Genomic DNA, 18,692 nt, shown 5'->3' with positions numbered 1-18,692 from the left:
ATGAAGTGCCTTTTGTATAGAATCTAATTTGACCTGGGCATTTGCTGTCAGCAGACTTCACCCTGAGCAATGTGAGCTATTTGATATGTCATCAGCACAATGGCACCTGCAGCAAGGTAAACTGGGAGTTTGACCTGTTTGCCAAATTAAGTACGCATTTGTCTCTGACTGACCACCAAAAAATGAATAAAGTGGGGACATTGATGAGTAAAACAACTTGTAAGAAGCAAAAAAAACTTCAGTTTCATTTCCTTTGCATTGGATCATTTCAAGAGAAAAAGGCAGACAGGCAGCTACTTGCCTGCAAGCAAAGGACAGTTAGCATCATGCATAATAATATGAATAATGTGCACTAGCATGATACATGGGAGAATAAGTTGAAACATACTTCAACCCCAAATTTTGCTCCAGAAGATCCATATTTCAGGAGATGTTGAAGCATTAAATGTCAAAAGGGATTAACACATTAATAAAAATAATCATTTTTTAATGACAGCAATAACGTCACATAAAATATCTGAGCCTTCCATATTAAGCAATCATAAACAATTATACAAGTTTTCACTTGAATCAGGAAGTGGGTAGCCAACTCCACCCTGTACCCAGAGTAGTCCCCAGATGTGTGCTCAGATAACAGTAAGGTGCTCAGAGGCAAGTGAGTAACAGTGCTTCCAGAGCAGACAACACAACAGATACTGGAATTAAGGTGAGAAATGATCTCCACAAACCTTCCAGCTTATTTATTATGTTGTATAAAGAGGTAATAATTTAAATTATAATAATTGATGACAATTTTTACTACTACTATCAGTAGTGCTGCTACTACTGTAAAAATCATGGTTACTTTATTATTGTTTACAGAAGAGTCACCTGCAATTGCTGCTAAATTGAGCACAGTGTTAGCATTTGGTAGCATTAGGTGGAAGAGAACAGCATGATAATACAAATGTATACAGTGGATTATGGAAATTGTAATACATTTATTCAGGAGAGTAGGTCTGTATATGACATAGAAATAGAAAGTTCATGCATGTTTTTATTCAAAAGCACTTGAAATACAACATCCATGGCTTTTTATTACTAAATGTTGTATTTTTTCTCTCAGAATTTCAGAGAAACTAATGGCATATTCAGGTAAGTGATTAAAATGAGGAGAAACCGTGAACCACATTCTCTTTTTGTGACCAATTTCATGGTGACAGATAGCATAACATTTTGAGAATTATTACAACGAAAAATCCATGATGCAAGAAACTTAGTTGAAGGAGGAGGTTGCAGATGATGAGTTACAGTTTGGTTTTTTGGATTTTCAGTTTCGATTCCAGAAAGACACTGTGGTTTGGCTGCCGTCCCAGAGCATTCACTGAATTAAGTGTGGTTCCATGATAGCTAAGAAGTGAAGGGGTGTGTTTCTTAACCTTCAATTCCTTGCCTGGGGCAATATCATGACGTGTGACAGCTTTTTCTGTGAGGCTTGTCATGGCAAACTAAGATGTCTTTCACTCTCAAGATCATACTGTAACTAGTGCAGAAGAGCAGAAAGTTCTTCTGCTGAATGAAATGGTACTGGTAGAGTTGTATCACAGATCAGCTGCTGAGGAATTTGGTCTTGTGACATGATGATAATTCTTTTAAACCTCAGTTTCAGCAGTCCAACAACCAGGCTGGGAAAATGACGGCCCCATCATCCAACCCTCGGGTAAGAGATCAGTAAAGTACAGAGAAATGCAGCAAATTTTCATATTTTAAAGAATCTGAATTATTTCAATCTTTAAGGAATGTGTTTTTATAAAAAGAAAAAAAAAACAGTCAGACACCTTCTGTTACATGTAATATATGTCGCACTAAAATCTACAATAATAAACCAGTACAAAGCTGTACATAAACTGAAACACAAAAGGTTGAGTCTCTGTCTCAAACCTATAATGATCTCAACTGGCCAGTCTGTGATTTGAAGCCAAAATCTCATGTTTACAAGCTCACTGCCTTATAAGTTTGTGTGACACTCCTGCCATAGAAGAACAACAGGCCATGCACACTCACCAGAAACCAGACAGGCATCAATCACAATAGTGTAATGTCATTTGCTTTCACCTGGCTCAGGTTCCACGGCACTGATCTCAGGTCAGCAGGTGTTGCTGCAGCACAGGGAAGGGAGGAGTCAGAGACAGACTTGAACAGAAAAATACCTGTCACCTGTGGCTACTGATTATGTTTGCTAGAGCACTTTTATATATAAACTGTTTTTTAAGGAAACAGGATTATGTATGAGTTAATGTATGCATTCATCTATCAATTTATTAACACATCGGCCTTATATGCAGTAGAGTTTAGACATTAAAGTGTCACAAACTGAAATGAACCAGGAGCTTGTGAAATTTGCCTGGCAAATAAAGATATTCCAAAGATAACATGATACGGGCCAATTCAGCAGTGATAAGGGTGGCTAAGAGTGTATGATTACAAGCAAGTTTAAAATGTGGATGTCAGCTCCTGGCTGCATGAATTTGATTAGTTGTTGTGGTGCAGTATTGCTCATAGAGAAAATGCCATTAGAGTGTCATAGAACAATGCACAAAATTGCCTTTTGTAATGTGAACTGTGCATTTGTTGTCAAAAGACATAACTACGTGAAAAGTAACATTGTATAAAGCAGTGTGAAGTGCATAGTTTCAGGAGACGGTTTCTTATTAGCTCTAGTAAGTGGTAGTTACGTCACCCACATAATACAGTGAGGTGAATACATTAGGCTGGCACCCTGGAAGACACTGCCACTGAAGTGTACAGTCATGTGACTGAAACCACATTGCAGCTTACTAAACCTCTCAATCTTCCATTTCAGCTATCAGACAGTCAGGGGAGAAAAACAACTCTGCTCTCCCTCAGGATTCAAGTAAGTTGCAGGGAGAAACCCCAGGCTGTTTTCAGATCATCAGGTTTATTAAAAGAAAAAAAAAATCTTAGAAACTCCAGGTGCACTCGCTTACAAAAAGAAGCCAGAGAAGAAGTTAAAAGGACTTCTGCAATGTTAACCATGCTCTCACTGTCGAGGTAACCCTGATATAAATTAGGATTACTAAGATGTCTTGTGTGCAACAGAGAGGGGTCAGTGCACTGATCAGTCTTCCTGGCAGGTGAAAGAAAACTTCAAGAGTAACAATAACTAAATTTTTAGGACAAGCGTTTTTAGGTCAGGCAAAACACAGAGTGTCCCAGACAGGAGGACGTTGCACATGTGGGTTTTGGTGAGAAATGTCCATCAAATGTTCCCGTTTAGGTTGCGAGACCCCCCTTGTGCCGATGCCCGTACCCCAGAGACCCCTTGGATGCCCCCCAGGGCTAGAGTACCTGACTGTGGTGAGGTCATCTTACATTAAACCTAAGATAGGGTTCTTTTATTCATGACTAAAATTAGGTGTTATATATGTGTATGAATGTTTTAGACAGTGTGTATAATTATATGCTTCCTAATATCAACTAGGCTGAAAAGAAATTCTTCATTTTGAGGTAGTGATATCATTTCAGTATATTCAATGGCCATTAAAGATTGATACGTTTGAAAAGAGTGGACAGAGAAAATGCTACTCTGTTTCAAATTTAATTTGTGAATTACTGATACATAATGTCTAATTTGCATGCATTTTGCTTGTTTGGTTTTATTTGTATAGGTATATGCATAGATAGGTTTATATGGTGCAAAATAACTATAATAAAATTGAGCTTCACCTTCACCCATTATATGTTACATTTGATACCTGATATCCTCTAGTTAGTCTTGGGGCCTTTGGCAGTGCTGTAGCTATCAGGATTTGTTTGGAATTCAATGAAATGACATAACTGGGTTTTTCATTTTTTCACAGATGGACGTTTTGCTCATACATAAGAAGGAAAACCTTGCTGCAGGTATTGCAAACTCATTCACGTACATAAAACAGAGAAATTAAAGGCCGGTTCCTCAAAGGACAAAGAACGCGTGCTGATGATGTAATGAGTGACTGACACTCGACCCATGCTGATGTTGTAGGTAGACTCTGGAAATTAACTGCCTGTACGCAGATACAAGCTTTTAATCTGACTGCCCAAGTGAAGTGACACAACAAATATTTGCAACATGTAGGCCCACCACAGTTTAGAGCTATTCTAGGCCTTTGTCTTTTCAGCCTCTTAATTTTTGTGCTAATGAGACCTAACTACATACAGCTGTTTTTGGATGCGCCACTGAGAAAAAATACAAAATCAAGAATGGCTTGGGACAGCAGTTCCTATATGCTGAGGAGGAGAATGACTGCTGCAACCTGCAGTGCTGTGGGAGCTCACGGTCCTTCCTCATCAGAGTTTCGGATAACCTCGGGCAGCAGATCATGACCCTGACCCGCCCCCTGAACTGCGATGCCTGCTGTTTCCCCGGCTGCCTACAGGAGGTAAGATTACTCTTGGGTTTAACTAAGTTTTGTATTTATTAATGAAGTTACCAGTGCCATCCTCATACCCTTTGATTAAACAGTAACTTAAAAACATTATGTTACAGAAAAATGTACATATTAACACACAAGTCATGATCAGGAATACATGATATACTACATATCCATATGAAAATATGTGTCGAAGTACAATAAGGTATGTAACTATATGCACACATTGGCAAATATATTACAAGCATATATGAAGTTATTAATATGCTGCGTACAGACATGTGCTAAAAATACATCATGTTTCTTTTCAGCTGGAGGTCCAGTCTCCACCTGGCATTCCAATTGGATACGTAATTCAAGACTGGCACCCCTACCTTCCAAAGTTCACCGTTCAGAATGAGAGAAAAGAGCCGGTTCTGAAGATTGTGGGGCCGTTTTGGTATTTGAAATGTTGTACGGATGTAAATTTCAAGGTATGGCAGATTTCGCTGAGTTGTCTGCATTCACCGTAAAGACACAGTACAAAGGAAAGTGACACACAGAGTTTTAGAAACTGGTTTGCATTGTGCAAAGTCGCTTAATGTTTAAGTGGGTTTTAAGGCAAAAGCAAACAGAAAGCCTTTCTCCTGCAAACATGTGCAAAGTTTTCTCAAAAGTGACTTTTTGAGCAATCCAGTCTGAAGAATGCGTATCACTGTTTGCTCCTAACCTCAAAATCCACTCCTTTAAACTCACCAATAAGGGTATTATGGGTAATTGGCCATCCCAACAGAAATCAAACAACTTTGCTTTGAGATGTCACTCTGAACAAAGAAAATGTCACAGGGCACTTTATAGAAAGCATTTCACAGAACAAAGTCACTGACAGTTGAAGTAAAATGTCGTAATGGAAGCAATATGTGATTGGTGTGTGTCTGTGTGTGTGTGTGTGTGTCTCCCTGTAACTACAGGTGGCAACCTTAAATGAAACAGAGGTAGTTGGCAGGATCACCAGCAGGTGGTCAGATGACGCCTTGCTGATCACCTTTCCATTAGACCTTGATGTCAAAATAAAGGCTGTGATGTTGGGAGCCAGCATTCTCATTGTAAGTGATGCATGGCATGTGTGCACTTATTGATACACCGACTGTCTGACTTTGTGCATTTAAAACCCTGCCACCACTAGCTAATATCTTTAATGATTGAGCCTTAATTTAATCATTCAGACTTAATTCCCTTTCAGACTGTGCTTGCAGTGTTCTTGATAGTCTGTCCATATAATGACATATTGTCAAATGCATAAAGCACAGAATGCTATTGGAAATGCCAAACAAAAGGATAACATTTCATTCTTTTTTAGGATTTCATGAATTTTGTTCCTTTTAAATACGACTGAATTCAGTAAAATGTGAGTACTTTCTCAAACATGAACTCCTTTCTTCAACATCATTACTGAGGTGTCATTTCTGTTGTAGTAGTTGCTGAATTTGTAGAATTGTTTTTGTAAAGAAAGTATATACTGTAACTGATATTTGATTGAATCCTGTAAATCCTATAAAACTTATACACAAAGATGTTATTCTTCACAAAGCCCTCTGTGTACTCTCCTGAAATGTTAAGGATGTTCTTTCCTGATGTTGTATCTTTCCTACACAGGCCATGCCCAGTCAGCAATAGATATGGTTTCACCTGGCTCAGGTTTAAAAGAATGTTTTTTAGGGAGTTCTTCCGTTTTTAAGTAACTGCTAATTACAGAATATTTCAAAACACAAAAACTTTTCTTCCTGGATACTTCCTAGAAATGACGTATGCACCTATTTGAGAGTTGCACGCCTTATCACCACATAAAAATTGTGAAGTACTCTACTGAAAGTTGGAATTGCTCTGAGTTGCTACACAAGTTGCTGGATGACTTTTCCCTTGAGCGCTTTCAGAATGAACACGGAATTGTCTCACTGCACTCTGACTCTGTGTCATCACTGAAGTTTCTTTCTAGAAGGAGATTCCACGACAATAGGTACACCGGGGATGGTTGTAACAAAGGGATGGTTGTAACAGCATCACTTTCACCATTAAGGGATGACCTAAGAATCATGTGATTTCATTTATGACCACTTCCTTCCTGATCTTGCATGTGAAATTGCAAAGCTGTGTTAAGACGTACACAGATTTTACTGTCAAAACACTGGTTTTCAGGTAGGAAAGTAATTTTTTTGACCAAATCTATATTTTGATTAGTACTGATACTGTTGAAGTTAGAGTTATGTAGCTGGAGAAGTTGGAAACATTGCTGTTTGCAGTAGACAAATAAGGGTACTTTGCGTCAAAATTTGAGAGCTCTAACACAAATATTCTGCGAGTTATAGGTGCTGAACCAAAAAGTGTTACAGCCATCCCCAGTCTCCTACTGTGTTTCTTGAAGTTGTTTTCAAATCTGAATAGCTTTCTGATTTCTTCTTGTCTCTAGGCCAGATGACCTTCACCCTACTGGGACTGTTCAAGAGGGAATTCAAGATTATTCAACTCACTGTAATGCACCTGCCCGGAACATATTAAATACACATTCTAAAAATTCCAAAGCTGTTGCTTTATGGCATGTCATTTCACTGTTATATTGTGGACTGTTTGAAAAGATATTCCAATAACAATGAATTTGTGTTGTTCCGCATTTGTGATGAAATGAAATAAAATGTCTTTTCTTAATGAATAACATGACGTGTTCCAATGAGGAATGCTTTTCGTCTGTGACAGATTTTATGCGCCTGCATATAATTGCATATATTGCCTGCATATATCAGAGCTATTTGTCAGCCTGTTCCTAGACGAAGGAAAGGTAATGTGCAGTAGGCCTATGCTTCACGGATAAAGAGGCGCAAAAGAATGCCTCGTGTGATAAATTTTAATAAACGACCGTGTTTTCCTTCATATCACGCGCCTCGGCGTCCCCACCCACACATGCGCCGTTGGTCGCCTGACCCCGCCTTGCCCGATGTTGAGAGATTAGGCCGGGGCCACAGCAGTTGCGTCACTTGTGCGTGACGGCTATATCGCTGAACTGCTGGGGCTCGCAAGCGTGTGTTCGTCCACACCGCCAGCGCAGCCCTATCTTTCTACATTGAGTTTGCCGTTGATAATGGCCATCGATAACAGAATGTTTGATTTAATTTCATTATAAATTTAATTTATATTTGGTTTAGACAGACAAAGCTTAAGAAGCTGTGTGCTCAGTTGTAAAATAATAATAACAATAATAATAATAATATAAATAAATAAATAAAAATATACAGCAATCCCTCTTTACTTGGCCTGGCTCAGTTTAAAAGCCATTTCCATGGAGGGTTTCGGGTTTCTGTTCGACAGGGTTCTAGGGGTGGGTTTATCGAGAAGTTTCGCGGGACCATAATTTACATTATAGGCGCCAAACCAAATACAAAACTGCATAAGCAGATGTTCTGGGATAAGTCTCTGTTGAATCAGAAGTGTTGTGCGTTTGTCTTGCCACTATATCTTGCTTCAAGTTCGACATTCTTTCCCCTTACAGATGGGAAAGTAGGCTCCTCTGTTATTTGCTTAACTGAAAAATATTTTGTAAAAGAGCATGTTGCTCATGAAGAAAATAGACTGCCTAGGACAACTTATCTATTTATTTCCTTCTTTTAATGTTACTTTAGTAACTGCTACTGAGGCTACCTGTCTATTCGCATTTCCTAAACAATATTAACCTGGTTAATTCATTTTTTCTTGTTTTACTTGGTTTTTAGTGCGAGTTATAAAGTTATAGAAGGAAAGCCATCGCGCTTTATCTTTTGCTCCGAGTGCTCCGGAGGAGAAACCGGCGAAGAATGTGGGTTCACCCAATGAACCAGAGAAGGAGGCAACTTGGAGCTTTTCACCATCTTGCTGAACTGCCTATTTCAGAATGATCGCTGAGCAAATGGATCATCTTCTTTCCTTGACTATATAGTGCACATGTAGCCTGAACTTTCCCCTTAAATAACATACAGTGGGCCATTTGAGGGGGGATGCTATCCCCTTTGTTAACAAAATGACCAAAATGCATCCCCCTTGCTACCCTGCCATCCCCCCTCTCCATCCCCTAGTTAGTAGCAGAGACAGTGATGAGTGTACATCTGCCACCCCCCTGTTAAAAATGAACAAATCACCTACTCATAACAGGCGATTTGTAAAATTTAAAAAAATATATATTTTTTCATGTCTGTGACTTATAGCCTAGACATTGAAACAGTGTAAGGTGTCAGTTATGTAATGTTGCTGGTATGATGTCGATATGGCTATCAACAGATCGTTTTCACTGTCTGGTTTTGCAGAGGACAAAAATAGGCTCCACGCCAAAGGACCGGATGACTTGCAGCTGCAGCGAGCCTCGATGCATACGTGACGTAGCTTGGCGTGGCCCTGCGGCACCAGGGAAACGGAGAGCTGCGGCTGAGGAAGCACACGCGCTTTACTCGCCACCGTTCGGCTGTACTTTAGCGGCCGTTTCTACAGCTCGCACAGGTAAGCGGAGTCTTTCACTAGCCCGTTTGTCTTCTGAAATCAGAAAATGACTTATGGAGTCAAGATACAGACTGTTTTTGCCTAGCGTTAATCAGCTGTCTTAATTAAGATTAAAGATGGCTTGGGAAAATATGTGTCTGCCGTGTTTCAGACTGTTCCTACTCGTACAGGTGAACCTGTGTGTAACGGAATCATTTTCCAAAGTCTTAAATATAGCGAGTAACAGTCAGTTCGCTACCATTATTTACTGGCTACGTTACACGTTACATAGAGTGCTTAATTATAAATGTATGGGAAGCAGCAAAGCTATTTAGCTTTCTTGGTCGTTAGCAATTAATCTAATGTCAAATTACTAAATGATGTTAGCGATAGGCCTAATTTATAACGTGAATACGTCGCTAGCTACGTTTTTTGTACTCTAATGGGGGAAAATAACGTCCAGGACAAAAAGAAAGTGCTTCCTGTGGAGTTTGTTTTTAGTAAGGAAGGCTACAGATTTTTCGAAACGCCTTCATCTTAAAAGTTTAACGTTTTGATATCATTAAATGCCCAGAATGCATACCCTAAAATTAATAAACATAACTAAATCGGTGTTAGATAACGTTAAATAATGTAACCTTTAGGTCAGTGTGATAGGTCGAATGGATTGATATTTTGGTAGAATAAATATTTGAACCGCCAGTCTTTCAGAAAGATCTATTGAATTCCACTATTCAAGTCCACGCCTTTAAACATTAACCTGTTGTAACGAGTTTGCATTGACATATTGACAATTAATGCTTATTTTTGTAATCTTAATGATATTCCTCCCTCCAAGAATGAAAAATGTCAGTTTTTGATCCAAAACCTTTTTGTGTCCAGCAGGGGCAGGTGATTAGTTTTCAAGGTGCCTGGCTATTAGGCAACAGGAAAAAGATTTGTGGAAAACTTAACACAGTGAATGCAAACTGGTTAATCCAGTCTGCTTGCATTGTTCTAGATTCATCGAGGACATATCTGCGGAACCATCCATGGCAGCACAAGGTAGCCTACACAAAGCCACCCTGGGCAGGAGGAAGTATACTGTACTATGACTACTGTTGCCCAACTGAAATAATTATCACATGACTCAGTTTTCCTGAATGAGCTATATAGTTCAGCTAATCATGTTCATGTTGCATAACTACAATATAGTGTTGATTTACAGACAGCTATGGCAATATAATTAAGAAGAAAGCTATTGTGTGCTGGTGGTGAGCAGGTGAGGTCTCAGAGTGCTAAACTGTGGTAGGCCAATTTAACATTCATTCATTACCTTTTGGTATCAGCAGCAGGCTGTTTGATATCAATACATTTATGATGCACTGAACTCCTTTTTTTGTCTGATATCAATGTGTCCTTGTAAGGCTTGTCATTGACACAAAAGTCGATGTGAAGAAGTCAGCAAGAGGAAAATTAATACAAATAGAAATAAAATGAAATGGGACATGAGCATTTATTAGATCACATATAAAGGGTATTTGCAGTAATGAGGCTCATATCCACTATTTACTTCTTATATTTACTATTCTGTCTGAGGTCACTGAACAAAACAACCATAGAGGAAATAATGTATGGTGCTGAGACGTTGCCTAGCTGGCTAGATATGAATAAATAACAGCTTAAGATGAGAATGCTGGCTAGCTTTAACCTTATCTTAGCAAGCTAATATTCCATTTTCAGCAGCTGTACTGCAATGTCAGATACCTAAGATATGTATGTGTTTTTTTATAAAAAAAATTTCTTATTCGTCTCGGGTGATGAATGACACAAAAATACTGATTAAGAGAAAACATGGTTTTGGCTTTTGATCCAAGTGAGCTGAAAAGCAAGCTATTTTATACTTGTCATTCGGCTCAATGCTATGGTAAATATGTTTGTGTTATTTCTTGCCAATAAATGGAGTCGGCTGGTTAGCTAACAGAGCAAATAATTAAGCAGGCTAACTACTTACTTCACAGTTATATTGAACAAAATTATAAAAATTATAAAAAAATTATAAAAAACAAAAAAAAAAGGTAATCTAATGCTGAGATTTTAAAAAGATTGGAGTAGTTAGATTGCAATCCTCAGCTTCATCATCCCTCTTCTACTGACAAATGTTTTTGCACAGAGGTACAGTATATGAAAATAATCTAACCAATTGGCAAACTCAAATAAGGATTTTTTTCTCTGCAAAGTATAGCACCTTTTGTTAGTGGTTTAATGTTGAAGCCTCTTTCACTTGTTAAAAACACATTTTCTCTGTCCCCAATGACCATATTGTTATGGGGTAAAGTGCTGTTTCTTTAGGAGACTCTTATGAAGATTTTAGAAGTGGTCTGTGCTGTAAAGGAATTGTTGTAGGGGTGCCACTGAGCCAATATATAACCAAAATTGTTAAGAAATAACATTTGTTATACAGTTAGGTTTCATTAGGCAATAAAAGTATGGGAAAAATAATATCTTTGTTACAAAGTCTAGGTATGTGTTCATGACAGGACAACTAGTTTTTGGTTATATATTTAGTGAATATGGTCCAAATCAATGATAACCTTTTTGAACCACAATTCCCATTAAATGTAATTGGACCTTAACTGAATGCTAGATTCACATACTAAGAGTCTCTGTCCGAGAAGGTCATATCGCTATGGGGGAAAGTGCTGTTTGTTAGTCGACTTTTCCTAGAGGTCGCCGTTGGATTGGATTGCAGGTTCACAAATACAGATAGACTGGCTGGGTTTGTCCTTGATACATTATATATTAATATGTGACCACTGTTGTGATTGTAGATGATAAAGGCGCTTTTGTTGACAACTCAAACAAGCCCCCAGGTGAGTTCACCCCACCCCACATCTATTTACATCTGCTGTGGTGAATCTACTGTGACAAGTTTCACTCCTGTAAATCTAACTTTATTGACATTTTAGCTGTTGCCACTGCAGTAAAATTATTCACTCAGTTTTCACTAGTTTTTCTAAAAGTATTTTATGAGAGTAAATGGCATTTAACATGAAATACAACGTGGAGAGGAAGAGGAAATGTGAAGGCATACCATTAAGAGATGATGCACAGGATTCTGGGTCCTGTCTGCTGTCCTGTGCCATCCAAAAAACTGCATATTATGATTGCTGTGTATTAACATCTTTATCAGCATTATGAACACCTATATAAAGGTGCGTTCCTTATAATGGTTGTAATTTCAGTTTCTTAGAATTAAAATCATTTGCACTATCGCCCAGCATGAAAAGCGTCCTCTTTATTAAATATCTTTTTGTGACAAATGAATATTGTTTTTGCAGTTTATGCCATCAGTCTGCAGCCCCATAGAAATGATGTGTTTCCTGCTCCTTTGCCCTCTGCGGTTCCCATGCCGCCAGGTCAGTTGAAAGCCACTTTCTAACTTGTTCCAATATGAGATGACTCAGAGGCACGTGGCCCCTCGGTTTCACACTGCACAAAACACAAGGGACATAAGTGACTCATTTGTTACCCTGGAGGGCTGCTTTTCAGACTAGGGCATTGCTTCCGTGGGTTTCAGAGGGGGAACCTCCCTATTTTGCATATAGCACACTGCACATGTTTACATGTATATACCTGACATTAAAAGTAGATGCTTTCCATAAGGTTGTTTGCTAGCATAACTTTCATCACCATAGATGTAAATAACGTGGCACATACAGGGATGTGTTCACCAAAAACCATGCAGTTTTTGCACATTTCCCCATTTGGGGAGACCTTAGGTGCTTTCCCCCGCGAATAGCGAGAGTCTCCTATACATTGCTCTGTCATGACAGGGTAAACAGACCTAGAGAAGTCAAGAGGTTTGGGAGGAGTGTCCCACATCTCGATGTGCATGTCATGGTATGATTTGACACCACGCCTTTCCCTCAGGTTATGTCCCCACTCAAGTGCCTGTGATGATGCCTGTCCCTCAGAGACCCCCTGGCTGTCCCCCGGGACTAGAGTACCTGACACAGGTGACTTTGTCCCTCTTCTTTGGGATTTGTTTCTGTGGTTACATGTTGCACAACTGTCCCTCGCCATTGTCATATGACAGAATAAGGTCTTTAAGTGCGAAGGCACACCCAACACATAACAGCTTCCCTAGAGGGGCATATCCAAACTGGAGTGCTCTTCACAAAGAGGCGGGCCAGCCATCTGCAGGAATGTGCCAGGCAGCTCTATAATATGTATGTTTAATATTTTTGTTAATTAATGCTGTTTAGTTCTTGATCAAATCACTGCATTGTGACGTCATTCTTTTGCCATTTCTAAATTGTTTCTCTCCTCATTGTCACAGATTGACCAGCTGGTTGTTAATCAGAAAGTGGAGCTCACTGAAGGTACTGATGATGCCAAACCGCTGTCTCTGCCTTCCTGAACAGGACACATCATCTGTTAATGCTGCTGTATTTGTGTCTTCATGGGTGGCAGCCAAGATGCAGTGCTGGGTAGACCTTTGCTCATGATCTATTGACCTAATTACAGAGACACGAAAGATATAGTTGAATGACGCACGTCAGCACAGCCAATCAGAACTCCTTTATTGGCTCCTTTTATTGTTTCAGTATTTTATTGTTTATTGCTCCATTTACTGAAGGACACATCATCTGTTAATGCTGCTGTATTTGTGTCTTCATGGGTCATGCTCATGACCCTGCTCACTGAATTGGAGCAGCCAATGAGAACAGTGGCGGCATTATTGTGTTTCCATTTACTTAAGTTATTTTAAAAAAACGGATACGGGCAAGTTGAATAGACACACCGACCTGCTCTCTGTCTGCCGCAGTTATTCTCGGATGGGAGACGAACAACAAGTACATGATCAAGAACAGCGTGGGGCAGCAGGTGTTCTACGCGGCCGAGGAGAACGACTGCTGCAACCGCCAGTGCTGTGGGCCTCTGCGGTCCTTCGTCCTGCATGTCCAGGACAACTTTGGGCAGGAGGTCATCACCATCACACGCCCGCTAAGATGTGGAAGCTGCTGCTGCCCCTGCTGCCTGCAGGAGGTATTGCGTCGAGTGCCTGCACCTGCTTTCCCATCTGTACATGGTTGAAAAGTGCTCTTGAACTGCTAATCGTGATATACTCCTGCCGGCTTGGGATTTTTTACCTCAGTTGCTAGCACAGTTGGGTATTCTTCATCTAGTTACTATTCAGTTAGTAGTCGTATAGCCCTGGAGAAAAAGCGCTGAGATCAAGTGGGTTGCGATTTTTAAAAGGGTACAGACACAAGCTGACTAGTTGTTTTCAGAAAACTGTTATTAGTATAAAAGTTGCATTTATAATACATTGTATTGTCCTGTCTATTGCATGCTGCTTTGGTTGCATTTTCAGCTTGAAGTCCAGTCTCCACCTGGCAACCCAGTTGGATATGTCATTCAAGACTGGCACCCCTACCTTCCAAAGTTCACCATTCAGAATGAGAGGAAAGAGCCGGTTCTGAAGATCGTGGGGCCGTTCTGCTCCTGTAGATGCTGTGCAGATGTGAACTTTGAGGTACAATCACGATAAATTAAACCAAATGTTGAAAACTGTTAACAGTTTAAAGTACTGGCAAATGTGCAAAAAAGGACAACAAAGTAACTGGAATGTTATGAGCAGGCGTGTCCTTGAGATCTCTCCAAGAGTAGGTTGAAGCTATAGGCTTTATTTGTTTCCTTTTTTGTTGCGAAAGCACTATAGCGCAAGAGCCCATGTGATGACTGTGAATCAGTTTATAGGTACAAGGCAAAGCTGAGCAAATAGCTGCAGTAACACACACCCTTGAGCATATTATTGTCTTCATAAAACATATCCACATGGTGTTCTGCGAAATGTCTTTATTACACCAAAGAAATTAGGTCTGTTGCATTATCTTTTACATTAGACCTACATCACTACCTGGCTAATTAAAATGAGACCAGAAATGACTAAGTTCAAATGTGGTATATCTGTTTTGCTGTGAACAATCTGATATGCCAGTATTAGGCTACCAAAGTAGCTATGTGGTCAGCTAGCTAACCTGTCGGCTTATTGAGATTCTGTTGCTGGGTAAACACGACTTGCTTGCTTTTGCACGACTTCTGCTTTGTCCACAGCCACTAGGTCTAGTTAGGGGCACATCTAACTTAGCAAGCTAGGTTACTGCTTATTTTCATCCAAATTATTTTGCGCAGTTACACATTTGCAGACCAAAACAAGTGACTTTTAATCTTTGGCTGGGATACTGCAGAGATGCACAATCACAGTTGTGCACCCATTTCCCTGACAATCCCCAGGCCACACAAAGTGATTTATTGGTCAACACACCCCAATGAAGCTAACGTAAGCTTGATGGTAATGGCCAGCATGACTGCTATTTATACCGAATGCTAAGTGTAGTTAGTGGAGTAACAGTGAATTCCTTAATGTGCAGAATCAGTGCTTTGTTTCAGCTGCTGTTAACTACACTAGACAGCAGACTCAGTGAATGACTGTTACTGACTACCGATTAATATGTAAAGTGATTAGGCAATTTTCCGTAACACATGGCTAGAGCATTCCTTAGTATTCAGGTTGCGTGGTTTGAACTGTCTGTTTTATAATACCAGTTAACTTTGAAGTGATGTTAAGTGTACAAAAAGAAATAGTGGGTGACACTAATCTTCTAATAGGTTTGTATTTCAAATTTGAATTTCAAATGTTGAATTCTGGCTATACGCCCTGGCTGACATAAATATAATTACAATATGTAAACTATGTTTGCAACTCCAGGTCAAGTCCCTGGATGAGACTATCATGGTTGGCAGGATCACGAAACAATGGACTGGTTTTCTGCGAGAGGCATACACTGATGCAGACAACTTTGGGATCGAGTTTCCCATGGATCTTGATGTCAAAATGAAGGCTGTCATGCTTGGGGCCTGCTTCCTCATCGTAAGTGCTCTTGTGCCAGCAATGATATGCTAACATAGTCAGTTTCTGTGTCAGATCTTACAGTCTGTGTCTCAATGTGCAAATGACTGCATCAACAAAGTATTTCATATGTCGAGATAAATCAAATGGACGAATGCAAGGAATTTAATTTTTTTTACAGTCTGTAGTTTTGTAGCCCTAATCAAATGTCTCATTATAAAACGGGATTAACTGAAGAAAGCCAGCATTATCACAAGTGTGTTTTAAATCAAATTTTCTCTTGTTTAGGATTTCATGTTCTTTGAGCACAACAAGTAAGACTCCATTTGAAGACAATCATGTAAGTAGCTGGCAGTAACTTCATCTGGGCATGTGTACTTTGTGGTATTGTTATGTGTTAGGGTAGTATTGTCATTATATGGCAGTATTATTATGTTGTATCACACGCAAGCATGACATGCTCGCTTGCCTTTTAGGAATGACTTCATTTTTTAACTGAAATTCTGTTTTCTTTGTTGCAGGTTTTCATATTTTGAGAATGACAACTACATCCCTGTATTATGCTGGAGGCTTTTAAGATTCAGGTCCTCCTGGCATCGTATCTCTCACTTTAAAAATGTTTCTGTCATGCTATAATCACTTTATTACCACAAATTCATTTGATTGTCACAGCTACTTGTGAATGACATGAGATATTCATTTATTTCTCTGTAAGGACTTTCTGTATAGTTCACCTTTTATACTTTATGGAAAAAAAATGTAGTGCCACTATATAAACGTTTATTTATAAATATTTTATTTTTAGAAATCGAATACAGTTTTATTTTTTATCTACAGACAAACATATTGACAATATTTTTGTTACTGATTGATAATAAAGAAAACTCCAGAAACATGTGTGGTGTTGCTCTGTACAGCTTGGGTAGTATTACAGTATACATTTTTTTTTTTTTCATGCTAAACATACTTGCATTTGCATTTCTTCTGCTACATCAGCTTTTTAGCTGTGTCACATTTTAAAAGCTCTGTAAACAAAGTTTCCCTTCTGTAGGTCTGTTTGTACTCTCCTAACTGGGCATTTACACTAGCCAGGTGTTGTCTGTAGATCAGTGTGTCTGAGGGTTTTCCATGTTTGCATTACCAGGTGTGCCTTGGCCCGAGTCAAAAACAGAATCGCTCTATGCATCTTTATGCTAAAATTATGCAGCCAAGTAACAGCATTGGTATGACTCAAATTCTTTCATTTTAAAGCTGAGTTCCAAATGGACCACTGTCTGGTATTCGGAAACTAAATACACAAACTAAATTCACAAATTGCTCTGTTTCTGTGTGTGAATGGTAGGCATGCAGGGGTGGAGTAAGGGGAAGTTGAACTCTTGATGCTGTGGGAATAGATCTGGGGTCAAGAGTACAAGTGGTAATTCTGTGAAAAGGTAAACCAATTGGAATGATATTGTTCACCCACATCTCACCAGTAAGGATGAGTTGCAGGGTAACTCAGATGGTGAAAAAAAATGTAGTGCCACTATATAAGCATTTATTTACAAATATTTTATTTTTAGAGATTGAATACACAGTTTTACTTTTTTATCTACAGACAAACATATTGACAATATTTTTGTTACTGATTGATAATAAAAACTCCAGAAACGTGTGGTGTTGCTCTGTACAGCTTGGGTAGTATTACAGTATACATATTTTTGTGCAGGAACGCTGAATGGAATTTTTGCTTGGCGGTGGATTGCATTCTTTCTTTTGTCTGTACTTACCCTAAGTACCTTGCTCTAATGGGATCTGGAGGATTTCAGTGTCGTGTTGCATCGCTCCCTAGTTCCCTGCCTCTGATTGCTGATGACTGGTCTGTTATTTGACACTGTCTAGGTTTATGTGATGTACAGATTGCTGATCCAAGATGACCACTAATAAACTCGCACTCAAGTTAATACCCTGCACTTCTAGTCAACGGCACAAGGAAATGCTTTTCTTGGGTAAATTACATTTCTGGTTTAATTCAAAATATTAAGGTCTGCATGAATACTGCATGATAAGCACCCCCTCAAAATCAGTTATATCTTTGAAAATGTTTTTTCACTGTAAAGTTCCTGCCTAAACTTAACCAACAGGTATCATTGAGTTTTATACAGTTCTCTTCTATTAGAGTGCAGTGTGCACATGGAAATACTGAGTTATTTTGTGTGTTTGCGTGATGAAGCCTGCCACAAAGTGGTTTATTCTACAATGACAGCAGATTTGATCTCTCAGAAATGGCTCCAAAATAGCCCTGATTCAAAACCAGTGCATTTTCCTGTGTAGTAACTGTGTTAAGACACTGGAGGGCACAAGATATCTGCTTCAATCTTCCCATTGAAGACGAGTGGTTTTAAAAGAAATGAAGGTTATTGCCATCCCCTTTTTCCCTTCTAAAGGATTGATTGACTTCATGTTTAACATTCTAACTGCTAATTGTTGAATTCTGAGAACAAGTTCTAATTTAAAGACCAACAAAGAAAGTTGTGCAGGTAAATCATGTTTGGTATACAACTGCCTATCATATACCTTGCTGGAAAAAGTTTTTCAGAGAACTAAAACAGGTATGCATTGCTTATAGTTTGCTGTGAAGTATGAACAGTATATCTTTTAAAAAGGTTTAGTAATGTGCTGTGCTCCTCTCTTTTGTCCTCAGCTTAGGCATAAATGCATATTTATCTGGTGAGCCCCCCACCCCCACCCCTGCATGCCCCCTACACAGGTGAGAGTCAGTTTACCTGTGTTAGATCAAGGTAGTGTCTCAGGGAAAACACTTCTTTTCCCTGTTGCTTCTACGCAATAATGTGTTATGATACTGCGGGGATCCCCTTTGACAGAAACCGTAGGTTTCCAACTGAGTGAAAAGAACAGAGTGTGGG

General features: G+C 39.2%; 2 protein-coding genes across 2 annotated transcripts; both read left to right on the top strand.

The window, feature by feature from the left end:
* Window positions 1-650: 650 nt before the first annotated feature.
* On the top strand, window positions 651-6,937 carry LOC118795609 (phospholipid scramblase 2-like). The gene is made up of 11 exons (XM_036554225.1): window positions 651-706; window positions 1,106-1,134; window positions 1,643-1,699; window positions 2,843-2,893; window positions 3,278-3,357; window positions 3,861-3,903; window positions 4,201-4,421; window positions 4,724-4,885; window positions 5,363-5,497; window positions 5,752-5,799; window positions 6,859-6,937. Exons 2-10 carry the CDS (start codon window positions 1,122-1,124, stop codon window positions 5,785-5,787), a joined length of 798 nt encoding a protein of 265 aa, XP_036410118.1. The 5' UTR covers window positions 651-706; window positions 1,106-1,121; the 3' UTR covers window positions 5,788-5,799; window positions 6,859-6,937.
* Window positions 6,938-8,806: 1,869 nt separating this feature from the next.
* On the top strand, window positions 8,807-16,546 carry LOC118795607 (phospholipid scramblase 1-like). Its single transcript, XM_036554224.1, has 11 exons — window positions 8,807-8,909; window positions 9,889-9,932; window positions 11,699-11,740; window positions 12,209-12,286; window positions 12,801-12,886; window positions 13,210-13,252; window positions 13,699-13,919; window positions 14,248-14,409; window positions 15,646-15,807; window positions 16,075-16,126; window positions 16,308-16,546. Exons 2-10 carry the CDS (start codon window positions 9,920-9,922, stop codon window positions 16,102-16,104), a joined length of 837 nt encoding a protein of 278 aa, XP_036410117.1. The 5' UTR covers window positions 8,807-8,909; window positions 9,889-9,919; the 3' UTR covers window positions 16,105-16,126; window positions 16,308-16,546.
* Window positions 16,547-18,692: the final 2,146 nt, after the last annotated feature.

Source organism: Megalops cyprinoides, chromosome 20 (assembly GCF_013368585.1).
Source record: "Megalops cyprinoides isolate fMegCyp1 chromosome 20, fMegCyp1.pri, whole genome shotgun sequence".
Lineage (NCBI taxonomy): Eukaryota > Metazoa > Chordata > Actinopteri > Elopiformes > Megalopidae > Megalops > Megalops cyprinoides.
This window is presented reverse-complemented; position numbering and strand designations above follow the sequence as displayed.

Excerpts from the sequence above, each read along its gene's own strand:
- LOC118795607 (XM_036554224.1), top strand. Across the intron at positions 12,887-13,209 it reads GACTAGAGTACCTGACACAG|ATTGACCAGCTGGTTGTTAA; the intron begins GTGACTTTGTCC and ends TCATTGTCACAG. Across the intron at positions 13,253-13,698 it reads GAAAGTGGAGCTCACTGAAG|TTATTCTCGGATGGGAGACG; the intron begins GTACTGATGATG and ends TGTCTGCCGCAG.
- LOC118795609 (XM_036554225.1), top strand. Across the intron at positions 2,894-3,277 it reads TGCTCTCCCTCAGGATTCAA|GTTGCGAGACCCCCCTTGTG; the intron begins GTAAGTTGCAGG and ends GTTCCCGTTTAG. Across the intron at positions 4,422-4,723 it reads TCCCCGGCTGCCTACAGGAG|CTGGAGGTCCAGTCTCCACC; the intron begins GTAAGATTACTC and ends GTTTCTTTTCAG.